This window comes from Cetorhinus maximus, chromosome 4 (genome assembly GCF_964194155.1).
Source record: "Cetorhinus maximus chromosome 4, sCetMax3.hap1.1, whole genome shotgun sequence".
NCBI lineage: Eukaryota > Metazoa > Chordata > Chondrichthyes > Lamniformes > Cetorhinidae > Cetorhinus > Cetorhinus maximus.
The window spans coordinates 133,430,185-133,448,613 of NC_135882.1; the positions used below are offsets into that span (position 1 = coordinate 133,430,185).

An 18,429-nucleotide genomic window follows, 5' to 3' on the forward strand; every position below is an offset into this window, starting at 1 on the left:
AAACTACAGACCAATCAGTTTGACCTCAGTGGTAGGGAAACTTCTGGAAACTATAGTAAATTCAATAGCCACTTGGACAAGTACGGGATAATTAAGGAAAGCCAGTATGGATTCATTAAGGGATAAAGATAATGTCCCAGACTCCACCATCACCATCCCTGGGTATGTCCTGTCCCACCGGCAGGACAGACCCAGCAGAGGTGGCGGCACAGTGGTATACAGTCGGGAGGGAGTTGCCCTGGGAGTCCTCAACATCGACTCCGGACCCCATGAAGTCTCATGGCATCAGGTCAAACATGGGCAAGGAAACCTCCAGCTGATTACCACGTACTGCCCTCCCTCAGCTGATGAATCAGTGCTCCTCCATGTTGAACACCACTTGGAGGAAGCACTGAGGGTGGCAAGGACACAGAATGTACTCTGGGCGGGGGACTTCAATGTCCATCACAAAGAGAGGCTCGGTAGCACCACTACTGATGGCGCTAGCCGAGTCCTAAATGACATAGCTGCTAGACTGGGTCTGAGGCAGGTGGTGAGGGAACCAACAAGAGGGAAAAACATACTTGACCTCATCCTCACCAACCTGCCTGCCGCAGATGCATTTCTCCATGACAGTATCAGTAGGAGTGACCACTGCACAGTCATTGTGGGGACGAAGTCCTGCCTTCACATTGAGGATACCCTCCATCGTGTTGTGCGCCACTACCACCATGCTAAATAGGATAGATTTCAGACAGATCTAGCAACTCAAGACTGCACATCCATGAGGCACTGTGGGCCATCAGCAGCAGCAGAATTGTATTCAAATACAATCTGTAACCTCATGGCCCGGCATATCCCCCACTCTACCATTACCATCAAGCCAGGGGATCAACCCTGTTCAATGAAGGGTGCAGGAGGGCATGCCAGGAGCAGCACCAGGCATACCTAAAAATGAGGTGTCAACCTGGTGAAGCTATAAAACAGGACTACTTGCGTGCCTAACAGCATAAGCAGCAAGTGATAGACAGAGCTAAGTGATCCCACAATCAACGGATCAGATCTAAGCTCTGCAGTCGTGCCACATCCAGTTGTGAATGGTGGTGGACAATTAAACAACTCACTGGAGGAGGAGGCTCCACAAATAACCCCATCCTCAATGATGGAGGAGCCCAGCACAGCAGTGCAAAAGATAAGGCTGAAGCATTGGCAACAATCTTCAGCCAGAAGTACCAAGTGGATGATCCATTTCGGCCTCCTCTGGAGGTCCCCAGCATCACAGATGCCAGTCTTCAGCCAATTCGATTCCACGTGATATCAAGAAACGACTGAAGGCACTGGATACTGCAAAGTCTATGGGCCCTGACAACATTCCGGGAATAGTACTGAAGACTTGTGCTCCAGAACTTGCCGCGCCCCTAGCCAAGCTGTTCCAGTACAGCTACGATACTGGCATCTACCTGGCTATGTGGAAAATTGCCCAGGTATGTCCTGTACACAAAAAGCAGGACAAATCCAGCCCGGCCATTACCACCCCATCAGTCTACTGTCCATCATCAGTAAAGTAATGGAAGGTGTCATTAACAGTGCTATCAAGCAGCACTTGCTTAGCAATAACATGCTCACTGATGCCCAGTTTGGGTTCCGCCAGGGCCACTCAGCTCCTGACCTTGTTACAGCCTTGGTTCAAACATGGACAAAAGAGCTGAACTCCCGAGGCGAGGTGAGAGTAACTGCCCATGACATCAATGCAACATTTGACTGAGTGTGGCATCAAGGAGCCCTAGCAAAACTGGAGTCAATGGGAATCAGGGGGAAAACTCTCCGCTGGTTGGAGTCATACCTAGCACAAAGGAAGGTGGTTGTTTTTGTTGGAGGTCAGTCATCTCAGCTCCAGGACATCACTGCAGGAGTTCCTCAGGGTAGTGTCCTAAGCCCAACCATCTTCAGCTGCATCATCAATGACCTTCCTTCCATCATAAGGTCAGAAGTGGGGATGTTTGCTGATGATTGCACAATGTTCAGCACCATTCGTGACTCCTCAGATACTGAAGCAGTCTATGTCCAAATGCAGCAACACCTGGACAATATCCAAGCTTGGGCTGAAAAGTGACAAGTAAGATTCGTACCACACAAGTGTCAGGCAATGACCATCTCCAACAAAAGAGAATCCAACCATTGCCCCTTGATGTTCAATGGCATTACCATCACTGAATCCCCTACTATCAACATCCTGGGGGTTACCATTGACCAGAAACTGAACTGGACTAGCCATATAAATACTGTGGCTACAAGAGCAGGTCAGAGACTAGGAAATCGTGCGACGAGTAACTCACCTCCTGACTCCCCAAAGCCTGTCCACCATCTACAAGGCATAAGTCAGGAATGTGATGGAATACTCCCCACTTGCCTGGATGAGTGCAGCTCCTACAACACTGAAGAAGCTTGACAACGTCCAGGACAAAGGATGTGATTGGCATCACATCCACAAACATTCACTTCCTCCACCACCAACGCATAGTAGCAGCAGCGTGTACCATCTACAAGATGCACTGCAGGAATTCACCAAAGTTCCTTCGACAGCACCTTCCAAACCCACGACCACCACCACTACCACCTAGAAGGACAACGGCAGCAGATAGTGGGAACAGCACCACCTGGAAGTTCCCCTCCAAGCCACTTACCATCCTGACTTGGAAATATATCACTGTTCTTTCACTGTCGCTGGGTCAAAGTCCTGGAGCTCCCTTCCTAACAGTACTGTGGGGTACCTACACCACATGGACAGCAGGGGTTCAAGAAGGTAGCTCACCACCACCTTCTCAAGGGCAACTAGGGATGGGCAGTAAATGGGCCCAAGCCAGCGAAGCCCACATCCCATGAATGAAAAAAAATACATGTTTAACTAACTTGGTGTTTTTTGAGGAGGTAACAGAGAAGGTTGATAAGGGGAATGCTGTTGATGTGGTGTATATAGATTTTCAAAAGGCATTTGATACAGTGCCACACAACAAGGCTTGTGAGCAAAATTCTAGGCCATGGAATAAAAGGGAAAGTAGGCACTTGGATACGAAATTGGCTGAGTGACAGGAAACAGAGTAGTGATAAATGGTTGTTTTTCAGATTGGAGGAAGGTTTGTAGTGGAGCTCCCCAGGGGTCAGTATTGGGACCCTTGCTCTTCCTGATATATATTAATGACCTAGACTGTGGTGTGCAGAGCATGATTTCAAAATTTGCAGATGATACAAAAATTGGAAATGTTGTCAACTGTAATGGAGGTAGCCTTGAACTTCAAAAGGACATGTAGGTGGATTGGGCAGACAAGTGGCAGATGAAGTTCAATGCAGAGAAGTGTAAGGTGATTTATTTTGGCAGAAAAAGTATGGTGAGATAGCATAAAATAAAGGGAGAGCCCCCAAAGGAGGTGCAGGAATAGAGGGAACTTGGTGTATACGTACATAGGTCATTGAAGATGGCAGGGCATGTTGAGAGAACAGATAAAGCATTTAGTATCTTAGGCTTTATTAATAGGAGCATTTAGTACAAGAGTAAGGAGGTCATGTTGAACTTGTATAAGACACTAGTTATGCCTCATCTGGAGTACTTTGTCCAGTTCTTGAGAAACGATGTGAAGGCTTTGGAGAGAGTACAAAGGTGATTCACAAGAATGATTCCACCGATAAAGAACTGTAGTTATAAGGATAGATTGGAGAGGTTGGGACTCTTTTCCTTGGCGAAAAGAAGGCTGTAACGAGACTTGATAGAGGTATTCAAGATCCTGAGGGGTATGGACAGGGTGAATAGTGAGAAACTGTTCCCACTCAAGAGAACATCAACAACTAGAAGGCACAGATTCAAAATAATTGGCAAAAGGAGTAAATGTGATATGAGGAAAACTTTTTTCACCCAGAAGGTGGTTGGAGTCTGGAACAAACTACCTGAAAGGGTGGTGGAGGCAGGTTCGATCAAGGTATTCAAAAGAGAATTGGATTACTACCTGAAGAGACAGAATGTGCAAGGTTACAGGGATAAGGCAGAGGAGTAGGACTACGCGGAATGCTCTTTCAGAGAGCCAGTGCAGACTCAACAGGCCGAATGGCCTTCTTCTGCATGGTAAAGATACTGTGATACTGTGTTTACTGGGCATGACAGAGTGTAGAAGCGAAATGGAAAATACTTCAAGACACCATCTACAGTACTGCTCTTTCAATATGTGGGAAGCAAGAGAGCAGAAAAGTGCTGACTTGCTCAAGGCTCACATCACTGTGATGGAACCTGTCATTGAAGCTAAGCGCTCCGCTCTCATTAATTACAAGAATAATCTGAGGGAGAATACACAATGCAATTCTCCAATCCTCTGGGACCATCCTTGAGTCTAAGCAAGACTGAAAAATTATGGCCAGTGCCTCCGCAATTCCTACTCTCACTTCCCTCAGTATCCTTGGGTGCAACTCATTCAGTCCTAGTGTCTTATCAAAGTACAGCTAACCTCTCCAATACTTCCTCTTTTTCAATTTTAAACCAATCTACTGTCTGAATTGCCTCCTCTTTTACTATGGCCTGGGTAGCATCTTCTTCCTTGGTAAGACAGATGCAAAGTATTCATTTAATACCTCAGCTCTGCTCGCTGCCTCCTTTTGTAAATCCCTTTTTTGGTTCCTAATTGGCCCTACTCCTCCTTTTACCACCTTTTTACTATTTGTAAAAATAGAAGACTTTGGGATTCCCTTTTATGTTAGCTTCAAGTCTCTTTTCATTCTCTCTCTTTGCTTCTTCACCTCTCCTCTGAATTGTCTATATTCAGCTTTGTATTCAATTGTATTTTCTACCTGAGACCTGTCATAAGCACACTTTTTCTTCCTTATCTTAATTTTGATCTCCTTTGTCATCCAGGGAGCTCTGGATTTGTTTGCCCTCCCTTTCCCTTTTGAGGGAATGTACCTTCACTGTGACCAAATTACCTCCTCTTTGAAGGTAGCCCATTGATCAGCTACTGTTTTTCCTGCCAACCTTTGACTCCAATTTATTCAACCCAGATCCGTTCTTACCCCATTGAAGTTGGCTTTGCCCTAGTTAATTTCTCTCACTCTGAACTGTTCTTTGTCCTTTTCCATAGTTAGCCTAAATATCATGATACAATGATCATTGTCCCCTAAATATTTTCACACTGATACTTGATCTACCTGGCCCACCTCATTTCCAAGAACTAGGTCCAGCTGTGCCTCCTTTCTCATTGGACTGGGAACATACTGATGAAGAAAATTTTCCTGAATACACTATAGGGACTCTTGCCTCTCTCTGCCCTTTACACTACTAATATCCCAGTCTATATTGGGATAATTAAAGTAGCCCATTATAAGTCATGGGAAATGGTGGCATAGTGGTAATATCACTGGGCTAATCATCTGGAGGTTCAGGCTAATGCTCTGGGGATATGAGTTCAAATCATACCATGGTAGTTGGTGGAATTTGAATTCAATTAATAAACTTGGAATATAAAGCTAGTCTCAGTAATGGTGACTGTGACAACTATCATTGATTGTCATAAAAACCCATCTGGTTCACTAATGTCCTTTAGGGAAAGGAATCTGCTATCCTTACCTGGTCTGGCCTACATGTGACTCCATATGCACAGCAATGTGGTTGACTCTTTGCCTCTGAAATGGCCTAGGAAGCTACTCTGATAAAGAGCAATTAGGGAGTGGCAACAAATGCTGCCTTGCAGTGAATCCTAGCTCCATGGAAAAATAAAGAAAAAAAAGGTGCTCTATAATTTTTGCACCTCTCTGTAATTTCCTTGCAAACTTGTTCCTCTACATCCTTCCCAATAGTTGGTGGCCTGTAGACTATACTGAGCAATGTAATTGTTCTTTTTCATTCCTTAGCTCTAGCGAAATAGGTTCTGTCCTTGACCCCTCTGGGGCATCCACTTTCTCCAGTACTACAATGCTCTCCTTAATCAATATCGCCACCTCTCCTTCTTTTCTTCCTTTCCCATCTTTCCTGAACACCTTGAATCCAGGAATATTTAACACCCAGTTCTGCCCTTCTTTGAGTCAGGTTTCTGTTATAGCCACAAAATCAAATTTCCACATGTCAGTCTGCGCCTGTAACTCACAGATCTTAGTTACCACATTCCATGCATTCATATACTTGTACAGTCACCCTGATTTAGATTCTATTACTTTCTCCTTTACTGTGACCCCCACCCATTAACTTATTATTCCCTACTCTGGTGCTATATATCTCTCCCTGTGCACCTTGGTACTCCTCTCTGATTCTATCTCCTGGTTTCCAAACCCCTGCTGAGTTACTTTAAATCCTCCCAACAGCACTAAGTGTCCTGCAAGGAACTTCATCCCAGCTCTGCTCAGGTGCAACCTGTCTGGTCCACATAGGTCCCATCTCCCCCACAGCCACAGCCAATTACCCAAGAACCTAAAGCTCTCACTCCTACACCATCTTTCCAGCCATGCATTCATCTGTCATATCCTCCTATTTCTGTACTCAGTTGCTCAAGGCACTGGGAATAATCTAGAGATTACTGCTTTTGAGGTCCTGCATGCTAGTTTCTACCCATCTCCCAAAATTCAGACTGCAGGACCATATCCCTCTTTCTACCTATGTCATTGATACCAATGTGGACCATAACTGCCGGTTGTTCACTCTCCCGCTCAGGGTGCTCTGCAGCCACTTCATGACATCTTTGACCCTGGCACCAAGGAGGCAAAACACCAACCTGGATTGACATCTGCAGCCACAGAAATGCCTATCTACTCCCCTAACTATTGAATCTCCCATCACTATGGCTCTTCCAGTCTTCCTCGTATCCTGAGCCACCCGTGGTGCCATGGAGTTGGCTCTGGCTGCACTCCCCAGATGAACCATCACTCTCATCAGTATTCAAACTGGATACTTCTTGGAGAGTGGGATGCACTCGGGGGACTCCGGTACTACCTGGCTGTTCCTATTTGACTGTCTGGTGGTCACCCATTCCATCTTTCCCTGCATACTCGTAAGCTGCGGGGTGCCACATCTATAGACATGCTTTCCAGTAGCTCTCAACCTCACAGATGCACCAGAGTGATGCCAGCTGGTGCTCATGCTCGGAAACCTGGAGCTCAAGCTGCTGCAGCTGTTGATACTTGCTGCACATATCGTAATACAACACAAGAAGCCTCCTGGATTTCCCACATTGTACAACTCGTGGTTGGAGTAGCCCTGCCATTTCTCTATTTATTAACTGATAACCTTGTTACTGCAAATAAACTTTATCACTGGTAATAAACCTTACCAATACCAATAAAGCTTTACCAATACTAATGTAACTACTATTAATAAACCTTACTGATACTGATAAATCCTACCAACACTTAGCACCTTACTAGTGGTAATAAACCTTACTTAAGAATAAGACATAAGACTCACCAGCTACTCTATTGTTACCTGTTACTAATATTTTAAACATTTAAAAAATTTCCAGTTGTTTAGACTCAATCCCGAAGTAGCAATACTCACCAGCCAATCACCTTATGGCTGGGATTTTCCGTGCCCACTGGCATCGGGCATGTTCGGTGGCGTGAGCGGACGATATGGTGTGATCGGTTTCACGATGGTGTGAAACTAGTTGGCGATTGTCTGCTCAGCCTACCAATGGTGGGCCACGTTTCTCGCCATCAGATGCCAGGAGCCTCATTGTAATACATCTGCCTATCATTATTAGGCCAGCCTGCCGGAATCATCCGCCCCACTGGATCGTCCATCCATATTGGCGGGAAAGCACACCGACGTGTTTCACAGCAGCACATAAAAGGTGTGCACTTGGCAGCCTATACTTTGAGGGGAACTCAGAGGTGAGTACACAGCAACGACGTGCAGTGCTCGCCAGGGTTGCCTGTTGGACTTCAAGCTTGAGGAATGTTGTGGTGGGGAGGGGCTGGCAAGGGCAGCCCTGCCATTGAGGTGGCTTGTGGCAGGGGAGGCAAGGGCCGCCTTGCATTTGAGGTGTCTTGTGGGATGGGGTGGGGTGGGGGGGGTGGGCATGGGGCCAAGGGCAGCCCTGTTGTTGAGGCAAATTGTGGGGGCAGGCAAGGGCAGCCCTGCTGTTGAATGTAGCATGCAAGCATTCGGGGTGGGAGGTAGGGTGGGTCAGGAAAGTGGCCACACATTAGGCAAACCTGTAGAATGTGACCATTCCTCTGCAGCTGAGACAGTTCAGGTGCAACCACATCGACATGATTGGAGTTGTGCTTCTAACTTATCTGCCGACTCAAGCAATGCAGAGGCATCAAAGTGCCACCAAGTGCTCCAAAGCTTTTCACCGCAACCAACCACCCCCGCACAGACCACAAAGTTATGAGTATTTTAGTGGACTGCAGAACAGCTGGACAACTGCACACCTTGTACAATCGTCTTGCTAAAGCTGGCCATGGAGCAGTCACTGCTGGAGGCGCTCACAGCCTCTTGCAATGTCAGCATCCCAGTTTGGACCAGTCTCCCTCATGGTTCAAGCTAACAGTGCAGCCTTGCAGCGTGGTTTAGGAGAATGCCTACGCTTGAGCTGAGAGCACAGCATGCAGTCCAAGGGGCAAGGCTGCCGCCAATCGATCAAGTGGAGTGGGGTGGGGGTGGCTGGGGTTTCGGGCAGCCATGCAGTGCACTTATCTCTGGCCATCCAAGTGGTGGCCAGCACTCTCCAGGAAGCATGAAGGGGCCTTCACATTTAACCACGACAGGTTCTTAGTACACCCATGCTAACCATGTGTCTCTCTCTTTCATCCTGCAGGAGGAGTACATCAGGATCATGGAGCCTGGTGAACTAGCTGTGTGTCTAATGGCCTACGGAGGAGAGAGCGACTGAGGCACTTGGCTGTGCAGAGGCAGGAGCAGCAACCTCAGGAAAAAGGGGCAGCTGGGGCTCCCGCACATGCCACCGAAGAGCCACAGCAAACCGTCGTTGGTCGGCGCCTAGCAACACCCAGGGACTATTGACGCCACCTTTCATTCCTGCTGCTGACCGAGAACCAGTGCTGCCGAAGACTGCGTGTGCCTAGGGAACTGGTTGGCCACATCTGCCAGCTACTGCAGGATTTGGCACCACGGGGACATGGAAGGCATCCATTGCTAATGGCTGCGAAAGTGACCGCAGCACTCAATTTCTATGCAGACCATTGGGATGCTGAAGATGAGGTTCCGGTGCCTGGACCGGTCTGGTGGAGCCCTGCAATACAGTCCACAGGGGATGTCACGCATCATCATCATCTGCTGCGCCCTTTACAACCAGGCACTCCAATGGGGAGGGGAGCTGACTGAAGAGGAGCGGGAGGTGTCCTCTGATCATCAATGGGGATGAGGGTGAGGAGGTCCTCGAAGGCGACAATAACGGGGATGAGGCCCTCACACTGGCTAGACGAGGCAGGCGTGCTCAGGAGGCCCTCATAGCTGCTAGATTTGTGGAGGATGATGACAACATGCAGTGAGGTGACTCCATAGATCTTCACATTGCATCTGTGACGTTTAATTCCGTTCTGGCTTGTGGCAGTGGGAATATTCGCTGCGAGAATGCTCCTGTCATAAAGACGCAGTGGAAGCCTTAATAGTCGCTCGATTGCAGGAGGATGATGACGGCTTGTAGTGAGGACACTCCATATATCTTCATACAGCCTCTGAGAATGTCTGACTTCTGTCTGGCTGAGGGCAGCTAGCTTGCGCTCTGTGATCAGGGTCATATCAAAGAGTCTGAAACTTTAGAAGCATCTGATCCTTTGTCCGTCTTCATCACCTGACCCCTTCAGGAGCACAGCGTCACTGGTCACAGATGCTAAAGAGATGGGGGCCAGCTCCACCTTAAAGGTGCTGAGAGCACACAGAGAATGATGGAACACTGTGGCATCTCCCCACTACATTCTGGCAGCAATGACAAGCACCATTGAGGTGCAGGCATCAGTAATGCGTCCAGCGGGTATGAGGCTGCACCATCACTTTGGTCTGAAGGCTGCACAGAGCACAGCGAAGAGGCCCTGGACTGAGACACCTGCCTTTATCTTGTGCAAAAGGATTCACATCTGAGTGACAAGAGCACTGCTCATCAGAACAAGGAGCCATAGGCAGGGGGTCATTCTTGGGAGGTTTTTTGACAATAGTGAACAGTATGTACAAGTGATTAACACCCGTGCCCAGGCTGTGCAACTAATTCTTCTTAACTTGTCTAACCCTGCTGCTATATCTTGGTGCTCCTCGGACATCCACAGTGGAGGTGGAGGCAGCCTGCTGACTGCAACACCTTGTCTGTGATGACCTTGGCAGGCGTCCTCTGGAGGGCCGAGACTTGGAGGGTCCCGGCCTTCTTTCGGGGTACTGCTGTGTGATAGTGGCACACTCCTCTGCCTGTGGAGCTGGAGCTGCTGAGGTCACAGGAAGAGGAGATTCGGATGGGCCGGACACTCCCAGAGTCACTTGGGTGGAAGGCCCCAGGATGTGCACCTACTGATCCTCCTCCCTATGGGTGGCTGAGTGCCCCTGGCCGACTCCTTGAGAGAAGGGTTAGCTGGAGAGAGATCGAGCTGCCCAGCGTCCCTTTCGCATACACTCTGTTGGAGGCCAACTATGGCATCACCGATGGAGCTGAGCCTATGCAGCAGTGCAGGAGCGACATACTGGACCAAGGTCTCCCTCGCGGCCGCCATCCTACCAGTGTTGACCTCGGTGCATTGGCATGCCAGTGCTATCGACTCAGCGTGAAGGCGGACAGACTCCTCCATTGGGCCTTGCAATCTGAGGAGTGCAGCAGATATCCCTCCCTGATGTTTCCGAGCTTACATTTGCAGCTCCAGCAACTGAGGCATGACTGAGTCCAGAGGCTCGTCGTCTGACTCGGACTCAGCAAATTTATGGCCTCCAGCAGTCCTCTGAGTGCCGGACAACTGGAAAGTCCCTGCTGCCACCTGCTGTGGATCAGACAGTGTGATGTGCTCACCAGATTGTGATCCTGAGACTACTCTAAAGCTAGGTCCCACCGAGGTGTGTGTCTCTGCGCTTGTGAAGGGTGTGTGTGAGCGCTGTGACAGGACTTCAAGGAAGGTGGCTCCAGATTCCTCTTCAGAGGTTTCTTCAGCACTTGATTGGAGGCCCTGGGTCATGGACTCCATCATCTGCTTCCCAGATGTGCCTGTGGAAGCAAGGGGAGATAATTAATGCATGACATTAATGTAAAACAGGGCACATCATTCACAGCATGGTTGTCTGATGTATGTTGCACTGCTGGACCCTCATTTGGTAGAGCACTGCCAACCTCACCATCAGCACAGGAATGATCCAGATCGTCGCCGGCCAGTTGGACGGCTCTGTTTTCAAAGTCCATGAGCACCTTGATTTCAGGCATTCCACCAACTGTCTGAGATCTCTCTCTCTAATTGTGTGCCAGCTTGTCCTGCATGAATAGAGATAGAGAGAGTGTAAGCAGGACGCCTGCCAGGCCAGGTGATAAGTATGCCTGGCATGTGCGGGTCCCATAAGCTGTCCCATGGACGGGATGAAGCCAATGACAGTGAGTGTGAGAGAGTGAATTGTGATGTCCCTTGAACTGGCAGTGAGTGAGGGCCCTGTGTGATGTGTTTGTGAGTGTGTGAGTTGAGAATGATAAGAAGAGTGACTTACCCTGGTGGAACGAAGGAGATCATCATTCTCTTTCAGCACTGGGTGGCTGTCCTCCTTTGAAGGGCATTGGTGCTGACCACCACTGACACCACCTTCCAAGCCTGGTTAGTGATGCTGCTGCTCATCCTGCGTCTAGAGCGGGGGTAGAGGACATCATGGCAGGCCTCCACGGCGTCCAAAAGGCATTCCAGTGATGCATTGCTAACCCTGGGGGCTACAGTCTTCTTGCCTTTCGTGGACATCTTCCCTGTAGCAGGTGTGGGCTGCAAGCACTGAGAAGTGGTGTGCACAGCTGGACTTTAGACATGGCACCCGGCGTGATGAAGCAGCGACATGGTGGTGGGAAGGCAAATGAGAGCCCGCCCGCCATGGAAACTGTGTTTTTCCTGGGAATGCATAAATAATGTGGCGGGTTTGGGACAATACGGTGTGAAGACCTGCCATTGACGTCTTACCTGCCCACTACCACACTTAGTGCAAATTTAGGACTATTCCACTCGATGACTTTCCTGCGACATCATTGTTCACTGTTTTTCAAATCAAGGTGCTCCTCTCTCTGCCTCTCTCCCCGAAATTTCCTCAATCAGTAAAATTCCTGGCTCTCCTCTCGCAAGACTGTGAAACTTCCAGCTCTCCTCCCGCTGCTTCAAACTGTGAAACTCCCAGCTCTCCTCTCACTGTTTTAAACTGTGAAACTCCCATGTGTCCTCTCGCTGTCTTAGAGGCGGCCTATTTAAGCTGCTGGAGAAAACTGCTGCCCGCCGAAGCTGCTCAATTAATCTCTTCTTTTCATGACAACTTGACCGGTAAGATCAGCTACAACAAGGTTACATAAGAACAATTTGAGATCCGCAGTGGGGTCAAACAGGGTTGCGTTCTGGCACCGACACTCTTAGGCATATTCTTCTTTTTGCTGCTGTAATGTGCCTTCAGGTCAACTACAGAGAGTCTACTTACATACAACTGATGGAAAGCTATTCAGTCTTGCTCGTCTAAATTCCAATACAAAGGTGCTCTGAGCGCGCATCAGAAAGTTGTTTTACACCGACAATGCTGTTCTAGCATTTCATACCGAGGAATACCTTCAGCGGCAAATGGACAGACTCTCTCACACCTGTAAAAAGTTTGGTTTGACTATCAGCATTAAGACAAAAGTCATGGTCCAGGATGTTGCCATAGCATCATCTATCAGCATTGACAATGTGGACCTGGAGATATTAACATACATACAAACATTTGAATTAGGAGCAGGAGCAGGCCACTCGGCCCTTCGAGCCTGCTCCGCCATTCAATGAGATCGCGGTTGATCTGATTGTAACCTGAACTCCACATTCCCGCCTACCCCTGATAACCCTTGCTTATCAAGAATCTATCTACCTCTGCCTTAAAAATATTCAAAGACTCAGCATCCATCACCTTTTGAGAAAGAGAGTTCAAAAGACACGACCATCAGAGAGAAAAAAATTCCCCTCACCTCTGTCCTAAATGGGCAACCCCTTATTTTTAAACAGTGGCCCCTAGTATTAGATTCTCCCACAAGACGAAACATCCTTTCCACATTTGCCAAGACACCCCAGGATTTTATATGTTTCAAATAAGTCACCTCTTACTCTTCTAAACTCTGGTGGACACAAGCCTAGCTTGTCCAACCTTTCCTCATAAGACAACCCACCTGTTCCAAGTATTAGTCTAGTAAACCTTCTCTCAACCGCTTCCAACTTCCTTTCTAAATAAGGAAACCAGTACTGTACACAATACTCCAGATGTGGTCTCACCAATGTCCTGTATGACTGAAGCATAACTTTTGGATTCAATTCCCCTCACAATAAGTGATAAAATTCTATTAGTTTTCCTAATTACCTGTTGTACCTGCATAGCAAAAGCTGCAGATGTTATGTCCAAGCTGAGTAAGAGAGTGTGGAACAACAGCAACCTGACCGAGAACACTAAACTGAAAGTCTACCAAGCCTGCGTTCTCTACAATGGTGAGACCTGGACAACATTTGCTAGGCAGGAGAAAAGGCTGAACAGTTTCCACTTTTGCTGCTTTAGGCCTATCCTCAGCATCTCTTGGCAGGATGTCTCCAGCTCAGAGGTCATGGAGCATGCTAATTACATCAGTATATACTCATTGCTAAGCCAACAATTTCTGAGCTGGTTTAGCCACATTCATTGGATGGATGATGGCCGAATACCTAACGACCTATATGGTGAACTGGCCACTGAGTTACGACCTCCTAGGAGTCCCAACCTCCACTACAAGGACACCTGCAAATGAGATATGAAGATGACCAACATTGACATTGACAACTGGGAGACAGTTGCTGAGGCTGACTGTTTGGAAGGGCAGTGGAAGGGTGAGCAAAAATGAAAAGCTCAGCTGGCCGAGAAGAGGGACCAGAGGAAAGATGGGCCAGCGAATCATGCACCTTCTCAGCACACTGTCTTCCTCTGCAGCAAATGTGGCAGAGAATGGCATGCCAGAGTGGGATTCCTGAGCTATACAGACAATGATTAACACAGAGCTGACCACCACAGCGCAAACCAAGGTCTTACACGATGGAAGGCTGCCATCCACATCAATGTGATTGACTTTTAACTGCCCTCTGAAGTTGTATCACCACCTTAGAGATGGGTAATAAATGCCAGCCTTGCCAGCAACACCAAATCCTGAGCGTGAAGTAAAAGAAAAAACTCACTTGACAACAACTTAAAATTAATGGCCTGACCTCTTGCCACTGATTCTCCAACTTCAGAAAATCACCCTGTCTCCAAAATTTTTAAAAGCTGTCTTAAATTTTCTTTTAGTATTTTCCTAAATGGCATGTTCTGGAAGCTTACTACCAGTGTGAATGTCTCATACTCCTGGGAAAACCTAAATGAGGAATGCAAAAACATCTGGACAGAACTTACATCACTCTGCACAGCCAATCTAAACAACTCTTGCAGAAGAGCTGGAGACCACATCTCGAAATTTGGTGACAATTTGTCAGACACAAAGAGTAAAGAACGTTTAGTTGGGGAAAAATGAAAAGGCACAATGCTTTTGCTGCTGAGGTTCTATGTGGAGGCAGGTGGAGCATGAACAAACTGCAAAGCCATGTTGCCATTTTCATACGCTCATCCCTTGAATGTGTGTCAGTTGGTAGGGTTGCCAACCCTCCAGGATTGGCCTGGAGTCTCCAGGGATTGAAGATCAATCTCCAGGACGCTGCTGCATGCAACCCTGGAGAAAAATCATTGGGGCTTTAAAAAGATTGCTTTTTTGTTATTTTATTTGTATATTTCTCTTTACCAGATACAAAAATACTGAACATGGCAAAAAAGGAAGGCTGTCTGGCTGACATTCAAGCATCATCCAATTGGTTAATTTGTCTTTTCGTTTTCCATTTGGCATAGGAAAGCAGTAGGTCAAAAGTATGGATGTGTTGGCTGACTAGTGGCTGAAGTGTGGTGACGTCATGTGATGAAACCTCCAGGAACACGTTTAATCACTGTTGACAACACTATTGGTCACCCAGACTCCAACCACATGTTTAAATAAAGAATTCATTGTCTGTCCCTCATCCCACCAACATTTGTTTTTCTCTTACTGAGCATTACCCCAGAGATCTCATCCCATTGTCTGTCCAGCCCTTCACCTACCCTCTGTTTCAGCTTCATCCGTGCTTTATAAAATGCGACTGAACCAGGATTTTCCATCAGGATTTCATCCTGGATACGTTGGAACTTCTCTTTATCATCTTCTTCCTAGGTGGATGGAAGGCACAGAGAAATAAGACCAGGGCAGGTTGCCCTTCCCAGCAATGCTCTTTTCTCAGCACCTGAAGGTGCTGGATTGTGCTAGGAATTGGCATCCTTTTCTCTGCATAGTGGCAGGTTCTCACAAACCAAATTCCATTTTTTTTTTACATTTCCTACTTGCTTTAACATTTTCCTTTGTTTTTCTCCCAACCTCAGATTTAGACTTATTAAACATTGGTTTTCGTTTTTACTGGTATACCTTAAGGTTTGCTCCTATCTGTATGGGTTTTCATTTACACCTGTAATAACTAATCCCTGCATTTAATTTAAATACTCCCCCACCAAACTATCTCTCTGGCCTGCCAATGCATCCTACTTCCTCTTTTGTTTAGATGGCTCAAATCTGGTTTGTTTAAGCTCCTCCTACTTTAAAAGGCATTCCACTGCATGAAGGTTCAACCTCCTGATGCCTTACAGCAAAGCCTTAAGGACTAAATTACACTCCCTGTCTCTTTTCACTAACATTTTATTTCAGAAATTACTACACAAAGTATATATTTTAAACTTCCTTCCTAATGTCCCATGGTCTACTTCTACTAATATTATTTCTTCCCACAGGGGAGACAGCAATTGGTTCTTCACTTGCTCTCTTTAGTATTCTGACAAGCCAGGTATCAAATGTTTGACCATGCATCAGGGAAGCAACATCCCATTCATTGTTCTGGGTCTGGTTTTCACAGAATTCTATCTGTAAATGCCTAATATTACTTTTCCTTCTTCCCTAACAGGCTGCTGGATTGCCCCAATGCATGTCCCATCCTTACCTCTAAGTCTCCAAGTCATCTCTCTCCAGAGGACAGAAACAGTTGAAGAGCAACAGAGATGACTGCTCCTTTCCCACTACTTAACCAGGACTTCTAGCCGTCTTTCAAACAGACTTACCCTCTTCCTCTGGGTAACTGGAACTCAAATAAACTTCTCCCCCCAATAATGTGACTTGTGACTTGTTGTTAACTAAGCCTGACTACTTCATCCTTGACTTTATTGACTAGCTTGCGGTTGTTGCAGGTGAAACACTCCAGTACTTGGACCCATCAGAAAAGCATCTTACAACTTTTGCAAAGCACAAAGTATTGCTTCCTCATGCAACTTTCAAGGGTATGGAGAATGAGCAGGAGGGTGACATATATTAAAGATTACAGGAAGACAGTACAACAATGGGATTAGACTGCGCAAGATATTAAAGGATATGGGAAGAGAGCAGGAGTGGGGTTAGATTAAGTGGAATAATAAAGGATACTGGGAGTGAACAAGAGTGATATTAGACTGGGTAAAATATTAAAGGGTATGGAGTGAACAGGAGAATGATATTAGAGTAGGTGGAGTATTGAAGGGTATGGGAAGCAAGCAGCATATTGGATTAACATTAGGGCCTCATGAGGGGAAAAGCATTAGCACTGATTTGATAGGCTGAATGGCTATGCTTCTCGCTGGGCCAAGCTAACACTATAGCAAGAGTAGGAGGAGGCAGGATATACATATATGGCGTAAGCAATCCTGAGATACTTACCAGAGATAGCATTCTGGAGTTCGGAATCAATCCTGGTCGGATGCTATCTTTTTGTGATGCATTTCGACCATCATCAGAAATGAGAAAAGACTCGTTGTACCAAATATTAAACTCTGTACCGGAAGAAAACATAATTATATAATTCATTATTTAAATCCTACTGCCAATTTTCTCCCCTCTTTTCAACAATTTGTGAGGGTTGATTTGTTGGGCATCAGCCTGCCTTTGTGCTAAAGTTAACATTCTTTATTTCTGAGCTGAGTCACTGAGCATCAACAGCGTTTTGAATCTGGGGACATCACAGGTGAACCAACTCCCGCCCTCTACCTATGTCCAAAGACAGAATTCCTTACAGTGCAGATCACTGGGGAATGATTAGAATTGAGAACCCTAGTTAATTTCTCCCCTCCCTAATCCAGGGCATTGACCAATTTTAGCATCTGGTTAAGATTTAAAAATGTATTTCTAAACTGCTTCCTCTTGGGAGCTGAGGCATTCACTGTTTCAGCCATCACCATTCTTATCTCTTCTTATCATAGAAGCTCTTGCTATTCATTTCCTGGTTGCCCTTGGTATCCCTAGCCCAGCCTGGTCCCTCATTACAGGTGGAAATCAGTGAGGATATAAGAACAGAGTACTGAGGTTATGCCAAAGTTTATAGTGCAGGGTCAGATCACACTTGGAGTAGTGTATACATTTCTAGTCAGCATAATACACAAATGCAAAGAAGAACAAGGGCAGGTGGGGCAGGAGTAGTTATGGAAATGTAGTGGCTATGGTACTGGGCTAGGAACTCAGGGGCTATGAGCTCGAACCAGGGGAAATTGGCACCAGAAAAAATGATGAAAGCTGTTGGATTGTCACTCACCCTCCCAGGGTTATTACTGTCTTTCAGGGAAGGGAAAATGACACCTCCACCTAGTTAGGCCTACACATGACTCCAGACTCTTAATTAATGCCCTTGGAGCATCTAGGAATGGGCAATAATTATTGTTTTGTCTGTGTTACCCTGAGAACAAATTGAAAAAAAAAGTTTGAGGAGAGTGGGACTAGAGGCCAAGAGCATTGGCGATAAAATGACTGGGAGTCCAAAGCACAGGGAAAGTGAGATGAGCGGCTGATGATAAAAGGAGAGGGAAAGAGAGCAAAAACAAATCGAGTGCCCTCACTAGGCAAGTGGTTTAAACAAGTAGCTGGGAAAATATATTTAATACTTTTTAATATTTTATTAAATCAAGAATTTAAAACGAGATAAACAAATTAGTTAATAAAATTAAAACTATTGAAAGAATAAAAGCCTTATTGAATTAATATATTAAGCAAGGTTAGATAGGAATGGCAGGATCCATGTGGTGCAACCGTAACACGTCAGAATTGTGAAGACCAATGTGATACTGAGTAATCACATTTTCAATAAGGGTCTATACTTGAAGTTAGGCTCAGATTTGTTGAATGGGAGTCTGAAATGCAGACATCATGA

The 18,429-nt window shown here is 46.5% G+C and overlaps 1 protein-coding gene across 3 annotated transcripts in view; it reads right to left on the reverse strand.

Annotated features, from left to right (window-relative positions):
- Nucleotides 1–18,429, reverse strand: part of kif9 (kinesin family member 9) — a 176,104-nt gene that overhangs the window by 7,358 nt on the left and 150,317 nt on the right. For all 3 annotated transcript variants that reach the window (XM_078540862.1, XM_078540861.1, XM_078540859.1), the window contains 2 exons: nucleotides 16,950–17,062; nucleotides 15,281–15,385 (listed from right to left, as the gene is read on the reverse strand). In XM_078540862.1, coding sequence (XP_078396988.1) covers nucleotides 15,281–15,385; nucleotides 16,950–17,062 — 218 coding nt within the window. The remainder of the gene's footprint in view (nucleotides 1–15,280; nucleotides 15,386–16,949; nucleotides 17,063–18,429) is intronic.